Genomic DNA, 17,994 nt, shown 5'->3' on the forward strand with positions numbered 1-17,994 from the left:
TAGTCTTATATACCTTCTTACTATACTTTATTCTTCCATTATTAAGACTTTTTCCCCATAAAGAAATAGGAAATAGACTAAATGGTTAGAAGCAAGAGGGCCCACTGACACCTTGGCCGACCTGGAGTTTTCCTGGTATCCCGGTGGGCTAGTCCAACACTGACCACAGTCCTATAGAGTGAAATTCCACCACTCTCCGTTCATTTCTATGGAATTTTTAAAAGAGTATTTATCAATGGGTGAAAGTGAAAGTTCATCCTTGAATGAATACACCTTTCAAAATCCCATAGAAATGAATGGAGAGTGGTGGAATTTCACTCTATAGGACTGTGGGGACCTCTAACTTCACTCTTTGATAAATATACCCCAACGTGTCTGGGTTCATAGCAATCCTTGAATGTAAAAACTTTACTTGCAGCTATCCCAGGTAACTGCATTTTTGTGAGATAAAAATGCCAATAGAATGCAAAAGGCCAGGTATTGGGTGCTTTGAGGCCACACGGGATGAGATTTTGACTCCCCTAAAAGTGTGTTCAAGAGCCTCTGGCATGTCACAATTTATGTAAATGTATATACACATACTGTAAACATGAAAAGGTTAGTCCAGTTGATAATGAGTAAACACTTTCAGAATCAAAGTTCATTTACATATCAGCTGCAGTTGGCTCTGGGTATAAGGACTAATTGCGGACAGTAGTTGCAGGCAGTAGTTTCCGACATCCTTTGTGGTTAAAAAGAAAATATACCCTATTTATACAGTCTTTGGATTCCCATTTTTTTCTATAAATATTCAGTAAAACATATATATTATACAATTCTGACAGCCAGGCAGATATGCCCCTCCCATCCCCCACTTGTCACTTCCCAAATTGCCCCCTTCCTTCCCCAATCCTTAATAATGCGCACAATAAATTCCTTCCCCTCACCCCTCACTGATGCACTAAAGCACTGCACTAATATTTAGGATTAGAGAAGAGCCAGAATTTAGAAGTGGTAGGCAGAAGAGCTATGTTCCTAGCCTCCCACACCCCCACCACCGTGGTGCACTAAGCATGTGCCTCTTCTGCCTGCCCTTATTTCTGCCAGTGTATATATGTTGGGTTTTTTATTTAAAATGTTATACTGTTCGAAATTATATTGTAGGGAAGATTTCTTATCCCTGCTGGATTATGTTGTTGGGCACCTTCTACTTCCTTTAATATGCACTTTCTCACAATTCACACAGTCACTCCGGGTAACTTATATGGGATGGTATTCTGCTACCAAAGCTGAGAGCTCTTTTACACACAATAGGGCTACTGGAAGTGTGACTGGTTTTATATTTCAGGCATGGCAACCCTGCTTGGTTCCCACAGCAACACTGAGCTATCTGTAAACAGCCATAGAGGAAAAGACTGCTACGAACAAGGACTGTGTAACACAGAAAGGCAAAGAGACATAGGGCAGGGGGAAGAATTAGAGAGCAAAAAATACAAGATTTGAGAGCAGGCATATTTTGAAGCATCAGAGAAAGAAAAATTCAGAGAGGAAGAAGAAAAAGAGAATAGTAACCCAAACTTGCTGGTGATATGCCTAAACTCAAAGTGAAAGCTGGAAAGGGAAAGAAGGGTAAAAGGTAAAGACCATGCTGTGTTTCTACTTTTTATCCAACTTTATGTCAACTTTCCATCACTTTCAACTCTGATCATTCCAACTTCTTGTCTATTAAAACTACCTGATCATTCTAGCCTGTCCTTTCTCTTACATCAAACTGATAATGATAGCTTTCCATCCTCCTAAATTTGCCTGTCATACCAGCGTTTCAGATCTCAAATTTCTACCTGTTTGTGACATTTATTAATCTGAACATGACAGCTTCTTACATTTCCTAAACCTATTCAGCTTCTCACATTTCCTAAACCTATTCAGCTTCTCAGCCCTCCTCAATTTGCCTGATCATGCCAGTTTTATGTAGACCCTATGTAATTTTATAAAAACTGTACCATTTCATCTGTTTTTATATCACAGTGGAATAAAAGCTTTCATGTTTTATCATTTAAATTATTTCAATGGTTTTGAAGTTATTTGTAAATAAAAGCAAAGTTTGTTCCATTCCTGTTTTTCCAAGAGTGCAAAGAATACAGCCATGTATTATATATAAACAGTGTATATTTCCAAGAATATTACTAAAAATTGTATTTACTGCCACTTTACCACAGTGTAAAACATGTTTCCAATCACCATACTGGCAGAATGAGCATTCCCAGTTCATCTTTTCCTTCTTAAAGATGAAGTATTAGGAAAATATTTTTTTCTTTTAATATCCATATTACAACAAACATTTATTAATCTATTTTATCTAATATTATTGACCTGATTTAAAAAAATGTAGTTGTGGTTACTAATGCTACGTTGCACTTACGTTAGTAAAAAAGCCCTTAGGGTTTATTTATGTCTGCAAGTGCAGTGCACTTGTCATGTTTTTTCCCACACTGCAGTGGTTTTTGCCAGAATTCATGCGACACTGCAGAAGCAAAGGGATATTGAATTTAAGCAACTGCATTGCGACAAATCTGCCAAAATCAATGCAAGCGTGTCTCATAGCAAATTGGAAGCAGTTGCACTAAATGTTTTCAAAGTCTGAGTGGCATGATTTCTGTTGTTTGGCATGCAAATGAAGTATGCATCCTATTCTTTTGGCACAACTCACTTGACACAGGGTGCTGTGGGAAGCCTGGAGCTTCCTGGCCAGGAGGAGCCAATAGCTCCAGGGTTCCCCTGCATCAATAGGTGCAGAACCCCCTGATTTGGAATGGAAGTCTGGAAGGACTGAGCAGTGCCATGGGCAACTATACGGGAGTGCACAGACTGCGTTTTTGTGCAAGTACCTGAATGAAAGAGGTTTTATGTGCAACTCACTGCAGGGAAAAGCACAAGTTGGCCACTGTGTCTACTGTCATAAATAAATAAGACTCATTATCTGCATTATTCTTTAAGCAAACAACAAGAAATATACAGTATCTAATATGTAGAGTCTCATAATAATGAATAAACCACTGCTATGTATCTATAATTATTATTACTATCAAGGAAAAAGGCTGGGAAAAATGAACACAGATTGGACAAAGAATCTGAAGTAGAGAGAGCCAAGGCTAATGCTGCACTTTGGGAGGCGAGGCTGAAAGTAACTGAATTTTCTCGTGTCGAGTATCGAGATACAGCTCGAAGTTTGGCCCAGAACAATGAGGATCTCACAAAGCAACAATATCAACTAGAAAAAGACATGGTGGAGGTCATTGGGTTTTTGAAAAAACAGGACTTGGAAAAAGATGAGCTGGTATTGTATTTCAGTTTGATTCTTATACCTTGTAATGTTCTTCTTTCTGATTGGATATTTGATCTTATGGCTCTTTATATTCCTATAATTGTTATGCATGTGTGTTTTTTATTTTCTGTTTGGACTGAAAACCAAAGATCATTTTGTCTTCTTTAAAAGGATAGACAAAAAATATGTTTGCATATTTTCTGCAATAACGGAGGTGTACATGCATAAACCATTTTCATTTATTTGTGTATTCGTGTAAATTTGGCACTGAGAATGCACACAAGTGTTATGGTATATGACACTAAAAATTAAATGATTAGCCTATGTAATAATGTAATACCATTTCATTTTAATACAAATGTCATTGGTGTTGCTATTTTATTTTATGTAAGGTATCAAGAATTCATATATTTGAATTGGTTACTTGTTGCCCATGATTAGTAGATAAATGCCAGTTAATCTCAGATGCCATCATCCAATATTAAAATGTGATAAGAAATGGGTGTATCCCAAATGTCTTGCAAGTAATCAGTTATACCATATGATTCACTGCACCTTTTTTTTTTTTTCCAAAAGATTGAGAAATTACAGCAAAACCTAATAGCACAGAAGAAATCAGCTCAGGATGAGAGAGAAAAACTGGTGAGTACACAAACATAAATTATGATTAAATTGAATGTTCCAAGCACCAGTAAATGGAAACTAAACCATGAGCAGGAACCCAATGAGGTTTCTTCAGTTAAAAGGACAGGTCCAAACAATTAATGTGCTACTTTCTTTTAAACCCATATTACTGGACTTACTTTATGCTTCAAATTCAAAATGTCAACATTTAAACACGCTGTACTTACTTAAATATTGAATCAAATATTTTTATTTATTAAAAACATACATATATTGTTTTAAGATTGAATTTATAGTAGCAGCTTTCACAGAGATGACAAGGCATAGAAAGCTGACTCTTCAATGCAAAAGTTACAAAATACTTTTCCTTTCCTACACACTACATGCACAGTGTTCCCACCTCTCAAAGCCTCCAGTGCCACTGTCATGTTGAGATGCACTAGTGTAATTAGCTACTGAGGGAGCCTCCTCTAGTGGCGTAACTAGATATTACTGGGCCCCACAGCAAATTATTTTTCAGGCCCCCAAAATGTTTAGAGGTTGACTTGTTTCTCCAATATTTATTGAAATTGTATATGAATTAGGGCCTTATGGGGCCCCTATACCTCCTGGGCCCCCCTGCAGCCGCAGGGTCTGCTTCCTCTATAGTTACGCCCCTGCCTCCTCTCCTATAAAACCTTTCCCTCTTATTCTCTGCCATGTCCAACATACAGTGCACAAGCTTCTCGAGAGTTGTCTTCTCCACAGCTCCTGTAGGTTCCCCACTAACCTACTCCAAACTACCTGCTTACTAGGGTTGCCACCTTTTCTGGAAAAAAATACCAGCCTTCATATATATTTATCTTTTTTCCCTATTAATAACATTGGGATCAAGCATCATTTTTACCGGCCAGGCCAGTAAAATACCAGCCAGATGGCAACCCTACTGCCTATCCCAAAATACTAATTCCTTGTTAGGGCCACACACTGCCCTTGCTAATTTGTCTGGCTCAGGCCTGGACTGGCAATCTGTGGGTTCTGGCAAATGCCAGAGGGGCTGCTATAAGGTTCCATAAAAAGTCAGTATTTAGTGGACTGGTGGGGGCTGTTTGGGCCTCTGTGTACCTGAAATGCCAGGGCCTATTTTAATTCCCAGTCCGGACCTGGTCTGGCTGCCTCTCACCTCTAAGTGAGCTGACACCAATCTGTTTATTCACATAGACCGAACAAAATAAAACTGTTTTCCATCTAGTCTCTCTGAAGCCTGTCGTGCTTTTAGATGATGTTGGGCCAAAGAGGACCTAGACCTGGAACATATATAGACTCCTTTAGGGGAAATTTCTCTAAAGGGCAACCTTGGTGCCACCTGCTGGCTGAACTAAATATTGACTAACTATTTATATAAAATAAATCTATATTGTATCTCCTTACAAGTCATTAGCACATGACTCCTTACAGTATAGCAACTAAACACAACTTCAACAAAGTAAGCATCAGTAAAAAGTTGCAGAAAGTTAGCAGAATATGGAAGGAAAGCAAACAGATATGCATACAATGGAGAGATCTCTTCTTACTAATAGGCAATTGTACAACCCCCTGGATTTTAATAAAATACTTATTGATATCTATAAGTGCTTAACACCAAAGGTGATCCACACATCATGAGTGCAAGTTAGTTACTGCATTATTCTGTGCATATCTGTGTGCTTCTTGAGATTCTTAAGTTCATTATATTCTTCTAATACCTACCAATTCTACAGAGGATAATCTGTGTTTTATTAGTGATTTTTTTTTTTGGTCTCACATGACTTACATTTTATTAACAGTTTAAAAGTAATATGTGACAACCAGACCTAATGCCACGTGTTACCATATATAAAATCCATGCCATTTTATCAGTTTGGGTGGTTATACCAGAATGTATGTACTTACTGCTTGTTATGCTACTCACATTCCTCATCTTGCTTCTTACTTGATATTGTCCCTAATTACAGTATGTCTGTGCAGAATAATAACTGTGTATACTGGACAATGAAAGTTTTTAAATAATTTATTTTGTTACAGGTGGAACTTTATAGCAAACAAATTTCTCATCTGGAAGAAAACTATTCACAGAAAACGAATGAAATGCAAATTATTCAGTCTGAGTTTAAATTAATGAGAGAATTCCGCAGACAGAAAGTGGAGCTGGAGAAAGAATTAGATGAGGTATGGTATGTGCTTCTCTCCACTGTCTCTAGTTACTAAGCAAGTAAAAACACAACTCCTAGTTCTATAAATTATGCTGTGCTCTAAAGATATGTTGTCCAAAATTGTACATTCTATTGGCTATTTCGCCTGTTTGAAGTACAGATTATTATAAACATGTGATGCCATACAAAGTAGTCTTAGGAGATCTTAGAAATGCTCAGAGGTGGATCTAAAACAGCCAAGGGCCCTGGTGCAATATTTGCAACCTTTCACGCCTCTTGTAGTACTGGCCATGCTTTGGGCCACTCCAGTCTATGGGCTTCCTGTTGGATAGTCCTGTAACAAAGCACTCGAGTTATTTTTTACTTTTGTCCCTTTTGTTATATCTTGTATTTTAAGTCCAAGTAGCTTATATCAATGTAACAGTTGAACACTTGAAAATATTTTCAACATGGTACCTGACCCAGGGCCTCCTTAATCTTTGTTTTGGCCTCCCCTACAGAGGAAGGAAGGAACATATAGATTTAGAGGTTAAGACATTTGGTTTTGCTTTGGCATCTATATGACACATGCTGCCTCCAAACTATCGCTCAAATACATCAATGTTTGAATAAACAGACTTGAGTTGATTTTGTTAGAATTTTGACTTATCGTGTAGGTTAAGGAAAGTCTTTGGAGAGCAAACCAAGATCATAAAGAGACTCTGGCCAGAATGGAGAGACGGTTCTTTGAGGAAAAGGTACAAGTGTGAGATTATGAATGTATGTCCCTTGTTATGGAAGATGTGCTTTGAGCTAATTGTCATGATAAAAATGATAAATCTGAACCCTGCAGGTCAAAAAATATATATATAAAACAGGCCTGTTACAATTAGAACCCATGTTTTATTTTGCTCATTGCTGTTAGGTGTTCAGTGAGAGAACACATAGCACATCACACAATAGTGACTCCAGGCAACACATCATTTGTAATAGCGCTGTTTAACAAATAAACGTTCTTATTTATCCTTACACTGCAGGGTGAAATTCAGTTCTGAAGAAGCCATTTAAAAAAAGTGTTGTGCTTGTTGCACTCTTTAACTCATATGAACAAAGAACTCAAGAGTTGCTTAGAAAATATCAGGCTTTTAGAGCTTGAGATTCATCTTTAGTTTTAACGTATTCCCTGAATAGCTAGATTTTATACTTAATACATAATTGTACATAATTACATATCAGTAAGAAAAATTAGGTTTGTCGACAACCATATTTAATAAGATCATCTTTACCCAAAAAAAGAAAAACTCTTTTAAGAATAAAAGAAAATGTAATTATAAGCATCTTTTCATTAGATATTAGGGCATTCTGCCATTAATATTGAAATAAATATTACCACACAGGAAAATTACTGTATAAATAACATGCTTTGAGTTTGCTTTAGTATATCTTGTAATATATATGAGGTTTTGTTAACAAGAGGAATGTGAATTTGTTCCCCAGCAACGCCTGGAAAAGGAAGCAGAGAAGAAGATTATGATGTTAGCAGAAAAAGCTCACAGTGAAGCAATCATGTAAGAACAATAATGTACTGCTAAAGAAACTCAGTGCCCCTCCATAATTTAGGTAGTGTCTTTAATGTGTGTATCAGTGTGGCAGAATGGAAATGAACAAAATATCATACTCCCCAACCACTAGTGACTGCCCCCTCCCACTAGTAAAAATGCCCTTATAATATGTTACCTTCCTACTCCATTAAAGTGCCATGCATGCCATACAATATACTACAGCTGAGCTTCTACTATTTGCTAGGCCAGTTATCTCTCCTATGAGCTTGCCAACTCTTACTCTAATATACATAAGAGTCACACATAATTGGAACTTTGAAGATCTTTGTTGCGATAAAACCCACCTGCAGGCCTCTTGCTGGACAAGCCTGATATAACCGTGGTTTGGTTTGTATTTCTTTGCCAGTGTTTTCACATCCCCAGTGTTAGACTAGAGGGTCCCAGGCCTAGTGGGACTTCCTTCACAAAGGCCCCCACTTCCCCCACAGACCCCCCACCCCAGCCACAACCCCCCTCCGGGCCCCCGCCCCAGTTGCACCTGTTGTACCTGTTCTCTTGCTGTGGTCGTGATCGGGGCCAGGGTCGGTGGGGCCCACAAGGTTTTACCCGGTGTCCCGCCAGCCCAGTCTGACCCTGCACATCCCAAATCCTGTTTGTATATATATATTTCTCAAACTAAGAGCAAACACAGTGGTATCACAGATGAATAAGGAGCACTTTGTTTGTTTGTTTGTAATCTGTGCAAACTAGACCTATTAAAGGAGAAGGAAAGTCTTCTTGCACTTGGGGGTGCCAAATGTTAGGCACCCAAAGTGATTGTATTTACTTACCTGAAACCCCGGGCCGGTGCTCCTATCAGCAGAAAACTGTACCAGACCAGGGTTTTACCAGCGAGCACCACGGAGTGATCCTCTTCTGTCTTCCTCTTTCTTTGCGCGGTTGCGCATGTGCAGTAGAACGAAAAGCCAAACTATAACAAAAAGTCGGCTATTTCGTTCAACTGCGCATACGTCTGCCCCGGGAAATATGAAGAAAGAAGAAGCCTGAAGAGGATTGCTCGGTGGTGCTCACTGGTATAACCCTGGGCCGGTGCTGTTTTCTGCTGATAGGAGCACCGGCCTGTGGTTTCAGGTAAGTCAGTACAATCACTTGGGGGTGCCTAACATTTCGCACCCCCAAGTGCAAGACGACTATCATTCTCCTTTAAATTATTAATATGATATATCAATTATTAATATAATAAATACCTCAGTCATGGCAGTTTTCATGTCCTTATTACAGACAACTGGATGAAGCCAGGAAATCTGTGTTCAAGGAAAACGTTCGCCTAAAAGAAGCATTTTCTTATCACTTGAAAGAAATGAAAGATATAAAGAAATCAAAAAAAATGCAAGAGGATGCAAAGCTCCACTTACTCCAAGAAAAGGTATGTAACATAGCAAACTGTATAGGTACATTTACCACTGGTACAGACAGCTGATGAAGTGCTAAGGGGTAGACTACTGCAACTTGCTCTTTGGTTGTAAATGAGCTCAAAATATGAGTTATTTCTGTCACTTACACAAGCTACAAAGTGATTTTAAGCACAAATAAATGCTTGTTATTTTGATAACATTTTCACTTTCATCTACTAATCATCTGCTCAAACAGGATATTACTGAATTAGAGAGAATGTAAGGAAGGGCAATCAGCGCTGCAAAATATGCTGGCGCTATATAAATAAGTGTTAATAAGGTTAATAATAACTAAGCTGGTAAAGGGTATGGAAAGCCTCAGTTATGAATAAAGACTGGCCAGGTTAGGTTTGTTTATTCTGGTGGGATGGTGCTAAAGGGGGATATGATAATTATGTATCACTAAATAAGGGGACCATATAATCATCTCTCTAATGCTTTATTTACCAGAAGGTCCTTCCAGCTGACACAAGGGCTTCTATTTGGATTCAAAAGAGTTTTTTTACAGTCATGGTTGAAGTGTTTGTACTGGCAGATACATTAGATAGCTTTAAGGATGGGTTGGAAGGCTTTTCAGCAAGGGATAATATACAGGGATGCTGAAATACATTTTTAGCTATTCAGGGGCTGGTCTGATTGCCATCTTGGAGGACTTTTCCCCTCTGAGGAAAATTGAAGAGGCTTCAGTTTTTTGTCTTCCTCTGGGTCAACTATAAGTTAAAGGTTTTATATAGTGTGGGGAATCACTCTTTAGGGAGTAGCAGCAGCAGCAGCAACTCCTTTCACACAGATAGTAGACAGTACACAGGTTTCCAGCTGATCTTTGTATGTGATTTTTATTCCACACACCAGTTTACACACCAACATAAAAGTTCATAATCTTTTAGGAGGAAGAAAACAAAATAGTTCCAGCTGTGCTGGTAAAAAAAAAAAATGTCCTTTTCCCAAAGGACCCACAGTCCCACTTCGGCAATATAAGTCCAGCAAACACAATAAACTGTTAACTCACAGTCCTTTGGAGATTCCCTGTGCTTTCCTCCTGGAAGCCGCTCACTCCCAAGCACTTTAGGGAAGTAGCTGGTAGCCAGTCCTTGATACCGGAGAATTTGTCTCCTTGTCAAAAACTTGTGTCCAGCAATACAGTCCTTATGCTCAACAACACAGGTCACATGCAGTTACACTGAAAACTTGTAACACAGCCCCAATAGCTCTCCTTTCTCCCTCAGCCAGGGCAGAGAACAGCCTTAATTGAGCCCCCACCTTTTTACTCCAGGTGAGGCTAATCATCTCCCTGCTACTCAGAGCCTCAGTTTCACATCCCTCTGCACTGCTTCATAGAGGATTCTGGGAGGGATATACTTTCCATCTATAATTTTCCCAACCATGCTGCAATAGACATAAATAGACATGTTTTTTTTAACCTGAGTTGCTATGTTACTTGGATATATCTCATCTTCTTACACTGAAATGCATATAATTTGTATTCCATCTATATTGTAGGGGCATAACAATTATGTGCAGCAGGCCTGCTATTCTTAATTCAGCTTTAGTAATTAAACTTACACATTATTAATGCTAAAGTGATTTTAACACACATATAACTCCCTTGAAACAGGAAACCAATGATTTACTGGTTCAGGAAAAGGTTTCACAAGTATCTCAAAAGAAAGTGCAAATCCAGGAGTTACAACAGAACGTCAAAGCCCTAGAGTGCGCTTTAGAGAGAATGACTATGGAAATGGAGAAAGATGCACAAGGTAAAGAGCATCAAGTGTTGTTACAAGAGCAGGCGGGAAATGTGGAACTGCAGAAACTGCAAAAGGTACTTCATATGAAGGAACGAGAAATGAACCGTATAAAGAAACTATCCCGAAATATTCTGGAGGAACGAACTGAAGTAGAAAGTTTCTTCTTGGAGGCACTTTGGCAGGTGAAGCAGGAGATCGCAACCAGCAGGAACTACTACCGACAGGTAGCACAGTCTGCTTATACCAGCAAGATGATACAAGCGTCTCTAGGAAAAGACCAGTACCCCAAGATCAGAACCTTTCATAACAAAGAACACAGCACTAATGATGTGAGCCATGATCTCAGTGAGGCGGAGAAATGGTAATTTGACATATATGAAATAATGTACCATTTACAGTCATATGAAAAAGTTTGGGAACCCCTCTTAATTCTTTGGAGTTTTGTTTATCATTGGCTGAGCTTTCAAAGTAGCAACTTCCTTTTAATATATAACATGCCTTATGGAAACAGTAGTATTTCAGCAGTGACATAAAGTTTATTGGATTAACAGAAAATATGCAATATGCATCATAACAAAATTAGACAGGTGCATAAATTTGGGCACCCCAACAGAGATATTACATCAATACTTAGTTGAGCCTACTTTTGCAAATGTAACAGCCTCTAGACACTTCCTATAGCCTTTGATGAGTGTCTGGATTCTGGATGGTCGTATTTTTGACCATTCGTCCATACAAAATCTCTCCAGTTCAGTTAAATTTGATGGCTGCCGAGCATGGACAGCCTGCTTCAAATCATCCCATAGATTATCGATGATATTCAAGTCAGGGGACTGTGACGACCAGTCCAGAATATTTTCCCTCTGCATAAATGCCTTTGTAGATTTCCAAGTGTGTTTAGGGTCATTGTCTTGTTTGAATATCCAACCTCTGCCTAACTTCAACTTTGTGACTGATGCTTGAACATTATCCTGAAGAATTTGTTGATATTGGGTTGAATTCATCCGACCCTTGACTTTAACAAGGGCCCCAGTCCCTGAACTAGCCACACAGCCCCACAGCATGATGGAACCTCCACCAGATTTGACAGTAGGTAACAGATGTTTTTCTTGGAATGCAGTGTTCTTCTTCTGCCATGCAAAGCTCTTTTTGTTATGACCAAATAACTACATTTTTGTCTTATCAGTCCAAAGCACTTTGTTCCAAAATGACTGTGGCTTGTCTAAATGAGCTTTTGCATAAAACAGGTGACTCTGTTTGTGGCGTGCAGAGTGCAGAAAGGGCTTCTTTCTCATCACCCTGCCATACAGATGTTCTTTGTGCAAATTCCGCTGAATTGTAGAACGATGTACAAATACACCATCTGCAGCATGATGTTCTTGCAGGTCTTTGGAGGTGATCTTTGGGTTGTCTGTAACCATTCTCACAATCCTCCGCATATGCCGCTCCTGTATTTTTCTTGGCCTGCCAGACCTGGATCTTACAGCAACTGTGCCTGTGGCCTTTCATTTCCCGATTACATTCCTTACAGTTGAAACTGACAGTTTAAACCTCTGAGATAGCTTTGTGTAGCCTTCCCCTAAACCATGATACTGAACAATCTTTGTTTTCAGATCTTTTGAGATTTGATTTGACTGCTGTCACTCTTCAGAGGAGAGTCAAACAGAAGCACAACTTGCAATTGGCCACCTTAAATAACTTTTCTCATAACTGGACACACCTGCCTATGAAGTTCAAGGCTTAACGAACAAATCCAACAAATTTGGTGTTGCCAGTAATCAGTATTGAGCAGTTACATGCATTCAAATTAGCAAAATTACAAGGGTACCCACATTTTTGCACAGCCAGCTTTTCACATTTGATTTATTTTCATACAACTGAATACTGCTTCACTAAAAATCATTGTTTAGAAAACACCCCAGTACTCAGATGTTCCTGGGAAATGAAAGACATACTGTACTACTGTTATCTTTTTTGTTGAAAGTGGAGTAAATTATTATGCAGGCTGAGAGGGGTTCCCAAACTTTTTCATATGACAGTGTATACAGTACAAATATATCAGAAATCAATTCCAAGATCACCATTCACCCAAACAACTAAAAGATAGATTGACTTTGATTAATTTTTATAGCTATTTTTACTTTGTTAGTGCTTATCTTTTGATTCAGGCTCCTTTCTATTCATCTTCCATTCAGCCTTCATTACAGGGCAACCAGAGAGCAGTTAAAAATAATTCAAAAGCAACTAAAAAAATAAATCAGAATAATAACATTTGCAGGTTGTCTTAGAATACTAAGGTTTATCATACTGAACTTAATTTCTTAACCATAACCAATGGTAAATGAATATGTTGAATTTGGTTGAGAAGACAAACCTGTAAAATGTGCCACTGTGACTTTTTCATATCAATTTATTAAACAAGTCTTTTTGCCTTTTCTGTGTAGGACTCATATACAGGCAGGGAAAGTGGACATTGGTGACTTAACATGGGAGCAGAAAGAAAAGGTTCTCAGATTGCTGTTTGCGAAAATGAATGGCTTTCAAAGCAGGTAACTCTCTTCTTTTAATAAACACGCAAGAATCAGAATAGGGAAACTACAAGAAATTTAGCACGTCACATCAATGACTTAGCAGAGGTCACCTAAAGAGATGCAAATGACACAGGGGTACTGAGGACTTGCATACCTCCCAACATTCTGTGCGGAGTGCAGTGACATTTTTTGACCATGCCCATTTTGTGGCCACACCCCCTAAATACCACATCCATTTTACAAAATTTGGCAGGTTATGAACACATTTCTGGGGGTTTTAGGGTCATGTTTTATGTGTTATAACAGTTTTGCTAATGAAAGTGAATGTTGGCTTTACACATCCTTTAAGTTTAAGAAACGTTGTATTGTTTTCTTGCTGTTCAGTACAGATCAAAGAGAAACTCAGGACATATCAGTAACAATAATGTATGTTTACAAATGTATGTTTACAAATGCAAGAAGTCTGACTGGTAAAATGGGAGAGCTGGAGCTGCTGGTGATGGAAGGAAAATATGATGTGATTGGTGTGGCCGAAACATGGCTGAATGAGTCGCATGACTGGGCAGTAAATATCAGTGGCTATACTTTGTTTCGGAGGGACAGAGGCAATAGAAAGGGAGGAGGGGTATGTCTGTATGTTAGGCAGGATTTAAAAGCTCATATAAATGAGGAGGTTGTGTTAGAAAATGAGGGGCCAGAAGTCGTATGGGTGGAGTTCTTCACCAATTGTAAAGAATCCAGCAAATTAATTGTAGGAGTATGCTATAGACCCCCTAATGTAAGTGAGGAGGAAGAGACAAAGCTCCTAATGCAAATAGAAAAGGCTGCTAGTTTAGGTAAAGTAATGATAATGGGGGATTTTAATTACCCAGATATTGACTGGAGCAACGGTACTGCTAGATCAGTTAATGGGAACAAGTTTATAAACTTATTGCACGACAATTTTTTAGCACAGGTTGTTGAGGAGCCTACCAGAAAAAATGCTATTCTTGATTTAGTGATCTCAAATGACCCAGAACTTATAGCAAATGTGCAAGTCATTGAACCCCTGGGTAATAGTGACCATAATGTTATATCTTTTAATGTCTGGTGCAAAAAACAAAAATATACTGGGGCAACAAAAACCATGAATTTTGCCAAAGCTAATTTTAGTGCCTTGAGGGCTGCCCTACAGAGCATTGATTGGGGCATTAGGTTTTCAGCTAAAAACACAGAACAGAAATGGTTGTCCTTTAAAATGATATTAAATCATTACTGTTCTCAATTTATTCCCTTAAGGACTAAACGTAGAAGCTCTAAGAATCATCCTGAGTGGCTTAATACAGAGGTAAAGATGTTAATGGGAAAAAGAGAAAGGCATTTAAAAACTACAAATCTGTAGGGACAGAAGCTGCATTTAATGAATATAAACACTGTAATAAATGTTGTAAATCAGCAATCCGGAAGGCTAAGAAAAGAAATGAAGAGTTAATTGCGGTGGAGGTGAAAACTAACCCTAAAAAGTTTTTTAAATATATTAATAGTAAAAAGATGCAGGTTGAGAGTGTTGCTCCATTAAATAATGGTACCAGTATAGTTGTAACAGATACAGATAAGGCTAATGTGTTAAATCAGTTCTTTTCTTCAGTGTATACAATAGAGGAGTTTGGGTTCACAAGCTCACTTTATAACTGCACGAATGGTTCAGCTCAATCTAGTCAGTGGCTGACTCAGGATATGATTCAAAAAGCTTTAATACAAATTAATGTAAACAAGGCTCCAGGGCCTGATGGCATACACCCCCGGGTTCTAAGAGAGCTTAGTTCAGTTTTAGACAGCCCTTATTTCTGATTTTCTCAGATTCACTGTCATCTGGTATGGTGCCTATGGATTGGAGAAAAGCTGATGTTATTCCAATATTTAAAAAGGGATTACGATCTCAGCCTGGCAATTATAGGCCAGTAAGCTTGACATCTGTGGTGGGCAAATTATTTGAAGGCTTGTTAAGGGATCACATTCAAAATTTTGTCCTAATGAATGGCATTATGAGCAACAATCAGCATGGCTTTATGAAGGATAGGTCATGTCAGACAAATTTGATTGCTTTTTATGATGTGGTAAGTAAGATTCTGGATAGTGGGGGGGCAGTAGATGTGATCTATTTGGATTTTGCCAAAGCGTTTGATACTGTGCCCCACAAACGACTGCTTTCTAAACTAAGGTCTTTTGGGCTTAATGAAGTCGTTTGCACATGGATAGGAAACTGGCTACAGGATCGGGTACAGAGGGTGGTTGTTAATGGGACATTCTCTACTTGGAGTAAGGTTCTTAGTGGGGTCCCCCAGGGCTCAGTATTGGGTCCACTTTTATTTAACTTGTTCATTAATGACTTAGGGGAGGGTGTTGTAAGTAATGTATCAGTGTTTGCAGATGACACAAAATTATCCAGCCCAATTAATTCCATCCAGGATGTGGCATCCTTGCAACATGATCTTGACAAACTGGCAATCTGGGCAGCTAAGTGGCAAATGAGATTCAATGTTGATAAATGTAAAGTCATGCACCTGGGATGTAAAAATATCCAAGCCACTTATACCCTTAATGGGACTGCACTAGGCAAATCCATTATGGAAAAGGACCTTGGAGTCCTTGTAGATGATAAACTTGGCTGTAGCAAGCAATGCCAGTCAGCAGCATCAAGGGCAAATAAGGTCTTGAGCTGTATTAAAAGGGGCATAGAGTCACGGGAGGAGGGGGTCATTCTTCCACTGTATAGAGCACTTGTAAGGCCCCATCTAGAATATGCCGTACAGTTTTGGTCTCCATCACTCAAACAGGACATTATTGTATTAGAGAGGGTACAGAGAAGGGCAACTAAGCTGGTAAAAGGTATTGAAAATCTTAGCTATGAGGAAAGACTGGCCAAATTGGGGATGTTCACGCTGGAGAAGAGGCGCTTAAGGGGTGATATGATAACTATGTATAAATATATAAGGGGATCATATAATAATCTCTCTAATGCTTTATTTACCAGTAGGTCTTTCCAGCTGACACGAGGTCACCCATTCCGATTAGAAGAAAAGAGGTTCCGCCTAAATATTCGGAAGGGGTTTTTTACAGTGAGAGCTGTGAAGATGTGGAATTCTCTCCCTGAATCAGTCATACAGGCTGATACATTAGATAGCTTTAAGAAGGGGTTGGATGGCTTTTTAGCAAGTGAGGGAATACAGGGTTATGGGAAATAGCTCATAGTGCAAGTTGATCCAGGGACTAGTCCGATTGCCATTTTGGAGTCAGGAAGGAATTTTTCCCCCTCTAAGGCAAATTGGAGAGGCTTCAGATGGGTTTTTTTGCCTTCCTCTTGATCAACTGGCAGATAGGTAGTTGATCTCGATGGACATGTGTCTTTTTTCAACCTTACTTACTATGTTACTATGTTACTATGTAATATGGGACTGTGGGCTTATCTGTCAAAATCTGGACTGTCCCGCAAAAAATGGGACAGGTGTATTCAGTAGCCCCAGGGTTACCACAGCAGGTCGCATCAATAGGCGCACCAGACTTGTGTCCAGTGAATCCGATGCAAAAACTGCTTTGATCACATTCTTTGGAAATTAAAAAACACCCAATCATAAAATGCTAGACGCAATTTGCATTTAAACACTGGTGGAATTGCAGCTATTTATGCTGCATTGTGAGTAAAAGACATTGCAATTTATGAGCAAAATTGCTCTTTGCACTTGCATTAGTGAATGACCCTTATATGTTTCCTTCTTTCAGGAAGAGTCCTGGGCTGAAACCCTCTCCTCCAGCAGATGTCTCATCAATCAAAGAAAAAGAAAGTAATACCAGGTGAGGGTGGTAAAGAACAGTTATGGCCAGAATTAACTGAAAAAAAATATTTCTAGCACCTGATTTGCACATCCTCATCTCCCATATCTAAGTTAAGGTGTGCTTTATACTACCTCTTTGTTGACCCCACCCCAGACTGCCAATCTGTGGATTCTGGCAAATGCCAGAGGGGATGCTGTAGATGCCATATACGTCACAATTTAGTGGGCTGTGGGATCTGTTTGGGTCTCTAGATACTTCAAATGCCAGGGCCTGTTTTTAATCCCAGTCCGAGCCTGCCCCACAACATGAGTCCAATGTATAAGTGTTTATTATTTTTTAAGCAATCTGGAAGAGAAACCAGAAGAGTCCAGTTCAACATTCATAACCCAGAGCATCCCAGAACTACCAGCCCCAAGCTTGGTTCTGCCACATATTCAAACAGGTAGATGCCAAGTCACAGGATAAGCATTGAACAGAGGAAAGAAGATGGATCAGCATGAGGGAACAAAGCTGAATTATAATGTAAAACTCAGTAAATATATGCTGTTTTAATCACTCGAAATGTATACATTTCACTGTGCCTCAATAAACAGTAAAGCTTGACTGTATGGTTCATTGTGTGCAGTTGTCCCCATTCTTATTTCTTCTTTACTATACATATTTGCATTTATAAGTGGAAGCTGACTCTACTGCAGAAAAATTAGACCGTCGAGCTGGATTTCAAGTCGTGCAAATGGCTATGAATTAGGCCTTTACCAAGACAAGCAATTGGACACATTCATTTAAATGCATAAACACTAGTATATAG

At 38.9% G+C, this 17,994-nt stretch overlaps 1 protein-coding gene across 1 annotated transcript; it reads left to right on the plus strand.

The window, feature by feature from the left end:
* Positions 1-1,420: 1,420 nt before the first annotated feature.
* On the plus strand, positions 1,421-17,799 carry bbof1.L (basal body orientation factor 1 L homeolog). The gene is given in 11 exon segments (NM_001097083.1): positions 1,421-1,615; positions 3,070-3,316; positions 3,881-3,946; positions 5,972-6,115; positions 6,756-6,836; positions 7,576-7,646; positions 8,922-9,066; positions 10,710-11,203; positions 13,287-13,391; positions 17,133-17,204; positions 17,528-17,799. Coding segments are annotated over 11 exon segments (1,596 nt in total). The 5' UTR covers positions 1,421-1,568; the 3' UTR covers positions 17,652-17,799.
* Positions 17,800-17,994: the final 195 nt, after the last annotated feature.

This window comes from Xenopus laevis, chromosome 8L (genome assembly GCF_017654675.1).
Source record: "Xenopus laevis strain J_2021 chromosome 8L, Xenopus_laevis_v10.1, whole genome shotgun sequence".
Classification (NCBI taxonomy): Eukaryota; Metazoa; Chordata; class Amphibia; order Anura; family Pipidae; genus Xenopus; species Xenopus laevis.